Source organism: Peromyscus eremicus, chromosome 6 (assembly GCF_949786415.1).
Source record: "Peromyscus eremicus chromosome 6, PerEre_H2_v1, whole genome shotgun sequence".
NCBI lineage: Eukaryota > Metazoa > Chordata > Mammalia > Rodentia > Cricetidae > Peromyscus > Peromyscus eremicus.
The window spans coordinates 65,054,791-65,065,270 of NC_081421.1; the positions used below are offsets into that span (position 1 = coordinate 65,054,791).

Here is a 10,480-nt window from a genome sequence, read left to right on the forward strand (position 1 = left end):
GGCAGCCTCCTGCCTAGGAGAGCTGAGCTCACTTACTGAAGCTGGGGAGCCACAGTGTTTGGCAGAGTAGAGCTGGCCCTGCATTTATAGGTAGCCCCTGGCTGACACATGTCTCCCCCACCCCAGGAAAGACTGCATCACAGACGAGTAGTGTGGTGTTTCTGCAGAGGCTGTGAGTGGTTGAGGTAGGCTAGGAAGTGATCACATAGTTCTGTGGATGGACGGCTGTAAATAGTAGATGTGATAATAGAGGCCAATTTTCACCAGCGTGGTCCAGGAATTCAAATGTACTGGGCACATAATACTGTTATCACAGAGAAGCTGCTTGGTACCCAGTGACTGAAGCCTTTGGACTTGACTGCATGTTGATCAACTAGGACTACACTCATTTACATGTCCCTAGTTTACATGACCCCAACTTGCATGATGAGGTTGCACACATAGAAAATACATTCATGATAACTCATGCTAACCCAAAGAATTGTGTGTCAGTTTATCAGGATTGTCTTCCGTTACTGATGTGAATTACATACTAGTAAACAACACACAAAAGCACTTACTCTAATCACAAAAGGACTTCTCTCCAATGGATACCAAAGCTGCTCATTTTCCTAAATCATGGGCCATTTTTTAATTCCTGACCATCCAGCAGCTTTCTTATAGCACCTAACAGAATATTTTATAACTATAAATTCATTATTTTTGACTATTATATATATGCATATAACCAAATACATTGGATTTCTGTAAGAGGAATGTGTGGAGAGCAGGGCTCATTCTTTAATTATTCCTCTGGACACTCATGCTTGTTCTGCATTGGCTTGGATCCCTGAAGACATCTGGCCAGGTAGTCTCAGCATCACTGGAAGGTGTCTCTCTTTTCCAATTGTAATCTCACCCAGGGAAGAAGCATGAGAACTCTCATAGGAATATATATTCTGTGGAAGTAGGCCTCAACCTGGAGTTCCAAAGACCTTTTCACAGGGGTCACATATCATATATCTTGCATATCAGATACTTGCATTACAACCCATAGGAGGATCAAAATCATGGTTATGACATAGCAGTGAAATAAGTTTATGATTGGGGCACTACACACTAGGAACTATATTAAAGAGTCACAACATTAGGCAGGTTGAGAACCACTGTTTTAGATGGCTCCTTTTTTTCCCTTTTCTTTCAATTTTTTAAAAATTTATTCTTCTCTCATACATTACATCTCAACCTCAGTTACCCCTTCCTCTACAGTTCCCAGTCCCAAACCACCACCTGTCCTCTCCTCCAGATCCACTGCTCCTCTATTTCCCTTCAGGAAAGAGCAGGCCTCCCAGAAACATCAACCCAACAGGGCATAACAATTTACATTTAATTAATCAGAATTGATTTATTGAGTATTTGCTATATATGTAGTCACTTTATGAAGTAATCAAATATATTATGTTGCTCTAAAGGCAGCCTAGCTCTGGGGGGATTGGTATTTATTTATAAATGTTACTCATGTAATGAGTTTAACTATAATTCAGATAATTTTGATGTTAAAATGTGGAGATAATTAAAACAGAACAACATATCAGCTGCCATTCATTATATAAATACTATTCTAAACATTTTGCATTTGCTGTATATGATGGCTGATCTTTATTTTCAATTTAACTGAGTTTAGAATAACTGAACACACAACAAGTCTATGAGGGGTAATCTAGATTGTGGTGGGAAGACTAACTCTAAATTGAGGAGACTATTCATGTGCTAGCATAAAGAAAGGCCTGGAATAAAGATAAAAGTCTATCTGATCACTAGCATTCCTTGATGTCTGTTTCCTACCTAGGAACAAAGTCATTGAATGCCTCATGCTCCTGACACGATGTTCTCCTTGTCATTATATCTGCTCCCTGGAATTGTGAAGAAAAACAAATATTTTCTTAAGATCCTTATTCAAATGTTTTGTCACAGCAGTGAGAATGGTAACTAAGGTAGCATCCAGTTTAAGTCATAAACAAATTTTAAAGGAAGGCTAGCGTTGTCTTCTATGGATGAAACAAACCTTAAAGTATTTGTGGTTATTTGAATATGAATCGATTCATAGGCTCCTATACTTGAATACTTAATCATCAGGGAGTGGCCATACTTGAGAAGGATCAGGAGGTGGGGCCATGTTGCAGTAGGTGTGGCCTTGTTGGAGGAAATAAGTCACTTAGGTGGAGCCAAGCCAGGCTCAGTGTCATTCTTCCTGCTACCCATGGATCAGCATGTAGAACTCTTGGCTATTGCTCCAGCACCTTGTCTGCTTGTGTGTTGCTATGCTTCCCGTCAAGATGATTTTAAACTTCTGAAACTGTAAACAACCCCCAACTAATGCTTTCATTCATTAAATTTTCATGGTCATGGTGTCTTTTTAGAGCAATAGAACAGTTACTAATGCAGTACTAACATGTGGCGTGTGAAAGACACTGATGTTAGTCTAATTTGAATAGTGATTTGTCTACTACAGAGCAATGCCACAAAATAGCAAAGCTACTTCCATCCTCTAGCAAAGAGGACACTGGAAGCCTGTCTATCATTCAACTCAAGGGTACTTGTCACTCAACAAAAGCACTTTTGGTAAGATGAAAAGAAACTTACCCTCATACTGGGAGGCCCAAGGCAGTTAGGACAAGAAGCCTGGACAGCATCTTCATGTGGTCCCAGGACACTGTCAGAGAGTAGGGTAAACAACCTAGGTAGACACTGACAACACGGTCCTGCTCACTCTGTAAAAAGGACTGCATGGCACCCGGTCTGCTCCCAAGAGCCAGCACCTGACTTAGAAATCTCAGGGTCAACTACACAGCTCTAGAAATGTGAAGAAGCTGATGTTCATTGACCCGTCCAGCAGGTCAGGTTATTCGAGGGTCTCGAGGAGGGAACCACCTGAAAGCCAATGGGGGCGAGAGAAGAAGGAGACCAGGCACATAAAGAAAGACAGAGTCAGTCTCAGTCGCGTCAAGGTCTCGTTTATTGGCAGGATGTTGCAGCTTATAAGCAGGATTTCAGGCAGGGAGGGGGAGCAGGGAGAGTGAAAAAATTTTCTTGAGAAGAAGTCAGGGTGGTCAGGGTAGGGTGTTTCTTTGGTCCCAGGCTTCTGCAGCTGGCTGATTACAGTTTATGTCAAGTGGTTTATCTAAACGTAAATTTGGTGGTTAGGCCAAGGACGCCCTGTTTTTGCAAGACTCCATGAAGCAGAAAACTCAAGACACAACAGTCCTGGGTCAAACAGTCCTGGGTCAGTCTCCTACAGTTCATGTCTAGCCAGCCTTCTCCACAACAGCTGTCTACAGTCAGAAGGTACTCTTGGTCCCTTGTAGGCAGCCTGCACTGGTTGTAGTTCTTCCACATTGACAAATGTAACAATACCTGAAATTCATTTGAAACAGTTGTGGGTGAACTCGATTGACATTCTCATTTCTAATAGTATAGTTTAGCCTTCCCACAATCCCTGGATGTTAATCTGCTGAGCCTCATTTTCATAGCTGAGAGTACTTGGACTCAGATAGATGAGTGACAAGAAGAGGCAGATTGGGCTTCCTTCCCTTCACTGTATTTCTGTCAGATGTATGTGACACATCCAGCTCAGCTCCTTATTCTTCAAAGACCCCTGAGAATGCTGAGTTTACCTGTTCTCTAATGAAAATGTGGATAGCAATCAGCTTTTCCACTCACTGGTCACATTATTTCCAATTCTTTTGTGAGGACTCCTCAGACCTTCCATTAAGCCCCAAAGTGATCTGTGTAAATATATACCCAAAAGATTGAGTCATATCCATAAAATTCCCCCGTTATGTAGGGAAAGAGTATTCCCCCGAAGATGGCGCAGAAAGTGAAGAAGGAAGCTCCTGCCCCTCCCAAAGCCGAAGCCAAAGTGAAGGCCTTGAAAGCCAAGAAGGCAGTGCTGAAAGGCGTCCACAGCTACAAAAAGAAGAAGATCCGCACATCACCCACGTTCCAGCGGCCCAAGACCCTGTGCCTCAGAAGGCAGCCTAAATATCCTCGAAAGAGTGCGCCCAGGAGAAACAAGCTTGAGCACTATGCCACCATCAAATTCCCCCTGACCAATGAGTCAGCCATGAAGAAGATAGAAGACAACAACACACTTGTGTTCATTGTGGATGTCAAGGCCAACAAGCACCAGATCAAACAGACTGCGAAGAAACTCTATGACATTGATGTGGCCAAAGTCAGCACTCTCATAAGGCCTGATGGCGAGAAGAAGGCGTATGTTCGGTTGGCTCCTGACTATGATGCTCTGGATGTTGCCAACAAAATTGGGATCATCTAAACTGAGTCCAGCTGGCTAATTCTAAATACACTTTTTCACCATTAAAAAAAAGAGTATTCCCCCTATATACTTGCCCTGTCAAACTCCAGATCTTCCACCTGGAACCTTAATTCTGGCTTAGTTTCTGGTGGTGATGGAGATTTTCAATGTGGAACCAAGCGATAAAGTACAGGACTGCTCCATCTCCCCAGATCTAGGAATCTTGTCAGCATGTACAGGCAGAAATGACCTACTTGTTCATGGTCAGAATAGAATATAAACTCCATGTCCTGCCAACCAAATCATCAGTTTTCACCAGTTGAGAAATTCTAGAGTTGTTTGAGGTACATTGGTATAGATACCACCCTCTTTGGTTTTGACACATAGGCACTTCTGGATGGAAAGTTGTAGCGCCACAGCACAAAATTTGATCCCAGGGAAACTTCCAGGGTCAGTATAAGACACTTCTTATCAAATAACATATTAGATCTAATGCATTCAGGAAAACTGTGTCCCTCATATCCACCAAAAGTGAGCCTATCACGTGGGGCAGGCAACTACTAAAGTAAGTGTGAAAGGAAGTGTTCAATTTCTTCTTCAAACAAAGGAGAAGCAAGGAGCAACTTGCCCAAGACAGAAGCCCTGCCAACTGACCTCCTTAGATCAAGGTCATCAAACAAATAAAGGTCAATAAATCAAGCTGCCTCCTGAAAACTACTGGAATCCATGTAAGTCTTGGTCAACAGGATGTTTGTATCTTGATGATGCTTCCTCAAGTATGTGTGTTCATGACAAAGGCATGCCCAGTCTTGTCATACCATAGATCTTAGTCCTGAAAGTTGAAAATAGGTCTGGTCTTTCAGACTTCTGAAATGATGGCATCTCCCTCTCATTCCAACCGCCAATGCTGAGCTGCCAGGACAGGCTAAGGTCTAGATCATATCAGCTTTTCCTCTTGTTCAAAGGAAGCCCAAAGGTATGCTTTCTTCTGAAATGACACAAACAAAACTTTTAACCTGTACCTTACTTAACATGTCCTTCTCCGAATCTTGAGAACCAAGAACAGATCATCAAGAAGGAGTTAGCAATGACATCAGGTTCTTTGAGTTACTAGAATAGTGATTCTGATTTGAGAAAAGTCATTATCTGTAACAATTCAAAATTAGTGTCTATAATATTATAGATAATTGTAGTTGTGGTATCCTATAGTCTAAGTCTGCTTTCCCCCCAATTTTTGTTTTAATAAAGAGGGATTTGCAGTGTTTGCTTTCTACAATGTCTTGTCCTGTAGAATTATATAGTATCCTGGTTTTGTGTGCAACATGAAAGCATTACAAAGAAAATGTTGGAGTTTATGAGACAGGTATGCAGGGCCATTATCATTTTTTATTTCCATAGGAATGATCATAGTGGCAAAGCAATTCTGGGTCATATGACATGATACCACACTCTCCATTTTGAGGTGTTGCCCATGTTATATGTGAGAAAGTATCTACAGAGACATGGACATATATTTGCTTGCCAGATTCTAGACTATAATCCTATCCATTTATCAGAGATAATTTAGTTCTGTCCATCAGAGACTAGTCCCTGAAGGAAGTGGTCTAGTATCAAATTTAGACCTACTGGGACATTGAAGAAGTATAGTTTTTTGCCTGATTCTAGGGTAGGGTAGGTGAAATTTTGCTTGCAGAAATCGAGTATGATTGTGAGTTTGAGTGTGTCAGTCGGTGGCCTATGGGAGAGGTGTAAGTAAAGACACAGGGTAGCTAGAATATCTGCATCCATGTGATCCAAGGCCCAGGCAATCCCAAATGGACAAACATATGGATGATGTGAAATTGCAAACACCTGGAAAGAATTATTTACTGAGCATGGGAAGAATGATTATGGATAACTTTATCATTTTTGGGGTACTAGCTGTTTCCAGCACAGGGTGGCAATGGCTGTAAGGGCAGAATCAATGACTGTACTGGAAAAGAATGAGGCTCTGGGATCTTTATGACTTTATATAATTCCTACTGATAGGTTGAGCAATAAATGAACAAAACCCAGCTTGCTCAGGTCCCATGTCCAGGGCCTTGTGATCTTTTGTTCCTACTGTGAAAAAAGTAGAAGCATTAATGATAGGAGCAACAATTTTAATGGGGAATATTTTGGGTATTTGCCATGTTGGAGTAGGTGTGGCCTTGTTGGAGGAAATATGTCACTTGGATTGAGTCAAAGCAGGCTCACTGTCATTCTTGTTTCCCATGAATCTGGATACAGAACTCTTAGCTAGTGCTCCATTACCATTTCTGCCTGTGTGTTGCTATGCTCCCCACCAGGATGAGTATGAACCTCTGAAACTGTAAGCAACTCCCAACTAATGCTTTCATCTCTGAGATTCCATGGTCATGGTGTCTTGTCACAGCAATAAAACAGTGACTAAGGCAGTATTGGCATGTAGAGTGTGACAGACTTTGGTGTGATACTAATTTGAATAGTAATTTGTCTACTCAATAGCAATGCCACAAAATAGCAAACCACTCTATCCTCTAGTCAAAAGGACACTGGAAACCTGTCTATCAGTGAACTCAAGGGCACTTGTCACTCAACAAAAGCACTTCTGCTAAGAGCAGAGGAAACTTACCCTCATACTGGGAGGCCCAGCACAGTTAGGACAAGAAGCCTGGGCATCATCTTCATGTGGTCCCAGGATGCCCTCATTGAGAGGGGTCAGCAGCCCATCTAGGCACTGACAACATTACTCTGCTCACTCTGTAAAAGGGGAACCCAGGACAGCATGATACCCTGTCTGCTCCCAAGGGCCAGCACCTGTCTCAGAAATCTCAGGGTCACTTATACGTTTCAGGAGCTCTATAAATACGAAGAAGGTGATGTCTGTGTCTAGTGAGCCTTTTATACAACAACAGTCTACAACCAGAAGATACTCCTGGTCCCTTGTAGGCACTCTGTCCTGGTGGTAGGCTTCCAAAGTTGACAAATGTAATAATACCTGAAATCCGTTCGAAACTGTTGTGGGCAAACTCGATTGACATTCTCATTTCTAGTAGTATAGTTTTGTGGTTCACCTTTATACAATCCCTGGGAGAAAACCTGCTGAGCCTCATTTTCATAGCTGAGAGTACTTAGACTCAGACAGACTGAGTGACAAGTAGAAGCATATTGGGCTTCATTCCCTTCACTGTATTTCTGTCAGATGTATATGACACATCTGCTCAGCTTCTTCAAAGACATCTGAAGTCTTCTTCAAAGACCTCTGAAGAATGCTGAGTTTACCTGTTCTCTAACGAAAAGTGTGGATAACAACCAGCTTTTCCACTCACTGGTCACATCCTGTTTTTAAGTCTTTGGTGAGGGCCCCTCATACCTTTCATTAAGCTTCAAAGTGACCTGTGGGGAAATATATCCAAAAGTTTGAGTCCCATTGATTAAATCCCTCCATTGCATAAGGACAGAGACTATCCCTCCTACATACTATCCTTGTCAAACTCCAGATACAACCCAAGGTAACTCATTGTTTCCCCCATTTAGATTGGGTCTTCTCATCGGAATTCACCTCAGCAAGTTATGCTCAACAGGAATAACAGAAGGCTGAGATAATCAAAATAATCCCCTTCAGTTGTTACTGGAAGTGTGACTACTACGTGATTTGAAATGTTGTCAAGTTTAAAATCAAAACTACCCCTCACAATTCACCGTATAAGAGAGAACATGAAGTATTTGACTTTCCAAGTCTGAGTTACTTCACAATACAATATTTTTCAATTCAATGTATTTTTTCTTGGAAATTTTATAATTTTCTTTCTTTATGACAGGAACTGTCCTTATGACATAAAATGCCATTTTGTGTATGTAACCTATTTTCATATTTCATTCATCAGTTGATGACTTTAGGCTGATGTCATTCTCTTTCTATTATGAACAGAGTAGCAATAAGCACAGATGTGCAGGTATCCCTCTAATACCATGGGAATCTTTTGGGTATATGCCCAGGGGTGATATATCTGGGTCCTATGGTAGTTCTACACTTGCTTCCATATCCTTGCTATTCCAGTGTACACCCTTACCCACAGTGAATAAGGAGTCTTCTCTCCTCACCCTCCCAGCTTTTATTGTCTTTTGTCTTCTTAATGATAGCCATTATGAAAGGACTGGGGATGAGATGCCAAAGTAATTTCAATTTGCATTTTCCTGATGGCCAAGGAAGTTAAGAACTTTTAACAATATCTCTTTTCTTTCTCCTTTGAGAACATTCTATCCTGTTCCTTAGTCTATTTCCTCATTGGATTGTTTCTTTTGTTATTGGTGATGTTTTGATCTTTTATTTTCTAGATATTGCTAACCTGTCCAACAAAGATTTTCTCCTATTGTGCATGCAGTCTCTTCATCCAGTTAACTTCTTACTTGATGTACAGATTTTTTGTTAATTTCATGAGGTCTCCCTTGCCAGTTCTTGACCTTATTTACTGAGCAATTGATGTTCTAGTTACAATCTCCTTACCCATCCTTACATCTGAAAGATTTCCCAATCTTTTCCTTCTAGTATTTATGGAGGCTGAGGTTTTAGTTAAGGTCTCTAATCCATTGTATTGATTTTGAACAGGATGAGAGATAAGCATCCAATTCCATCCATCTACATGTAGATATCCAGTTTTCCTAGCACAATTTGTCAATGAGGCTGCTTTTCTTCTGTCAGTATTTTTGGAAACTTGTCAAAAATAAGATATGTGAGGCTGGGAGATGGCTCAATGATGAAGAGCCCTGGCTGTTCTTCCAGAAGACGTGGATTCAATACTTATCACCCACATAGTAGCCAACAGTCATCTGTCACTCTAATTCCAGGGGATCCAATGCCTTTTTTTGTTCTCTTTGAGCACTGAATACACATACTGCACAGACATATTTCCAGACAAAACAAGTATACATATAGAATAAAAATAAACAAAATCTCAAAAACATATTAATTCAGATGATGTAGCTGCATGGGTTCATGCCTGGATTGTCTATTCTGTCTCATTGATCTGCATCTGTTTTTTCAGCTTGATGCTGCTTTTGTTACGTGGCTCTGCACATAACTTAAAATGAAGTATTTACAGTTTCTAAGACATGTGATCAACCTAGGTGTCCATTCACAGATGAATGAATGGATAAGGACTCCTCTGTTCCATGTTCAATATACCTAGTAGAGTTAAATTCAGTCATAGAAACAATAAAAACATGTCCTTTTCAGGAAAAGAGATGGAATGTGTTTGGAACATGTAAAGATTGTCATGTTAAGAAAAATAGACCAGTCTCACAAAGATGAGTATTGTATGCTGTCTGCAGGGGAAACTGTTTTGGGAGTAGAAGTCACACTACTGTGCATGTGGAATAATGGAGAGTGGAGATAAGGAAGGCTGATATGGTGGGTAAATAGGACACCAGTGCATTGAATGTCCATGAAATGTCACAATAAAACCCCTTACTTTGTAGAGTAAATATAATATACTCTAACAATAATAATTTAAAAACAAGATAGAAATCTCCTGGTAGAGCTGGGCCCAAATGAGGACTAGGATTAGGAGGTGATCCTAGGAATTCTGGAACCACATTTGTACAAGGATCATTACCCACTCTACAACAGAGAGGGGATACACAGAATTTCACTTAACCAACAACCTGGGTATCTGAGACCTGTTCCTGTTGGGTAACCTACTGGCTATGTATTCTTGCCCAGTACCTTCTAGATATTAAATTCTTCTAAAATACAAGATACTTATCAACTCTCACAATCTTTAACCTTGATCTCTATTCCATCAATACAATTCATCCTTTTAAGAGCATTTAACAGAGCCAGGAAGCAAGGGGTAGGACTCATTCTATAAACAGGAGGGACAGAATGGATTGTGGGGGAGGCAGATTGGGTCAGCTCCCATTGATGCCCAGCCTGCCTCTGATGGTTATCGAGGGAATGGGAAGAGTGTCAGGCAGGCTGTCTTGCTCAAGAAAATGAAGAGGAGGGGTGGAAATGACCTCACAGCATCCTCTCAATCCAGCTCCAGGATTGGGTTGGAATTCCAAAGAGGGGGAGAGAACAAAGAGTAGGCAAGGGAGTGATAAAGGGGAGGGGTAGGAGAGGAAGGTCCTGGCCAACTCCATCCTTGGCAGATCACCACATTCTTCACTTAGGATTGAGTCTTT

At 41.1% G+C, this 10,480-nt stretch overlaps 1 protein-coding gene across 1 annotated transcript; it reads left to right on the plus strand.

Moving 5' to 3' along the window:
* The first annotated feature begins 3,844 nt into the window (after window positions 1–3,844).
* Window positions 3,845–4,362, plus strand: LOC131912535 (large ribosomal subunit protein uL23-like). Its single transcript, XM_059264835.1, has one exon. It carries the CDS (start codon window positions 3,845–3,847, stop codon window positions 4,313–4,315), a length of 471 nt encoding a protein of 156 aa, XP_059120818.1. The 3' UTR covers window positions 4,316–4,362.
* Window positions 4,363–10,480: the final 6,118 nt, after the last annotated feature.

Excerpts from the sequence above, each read along its gene's own strand:
- LOC131912535 (XM_059264835.1), top strand. The coding sequence starts at position 3,845 with ATGGCGCAGAAAGTGAAGAAGGAAGCTCCTGCCCCTCCCAAAGCCGAA.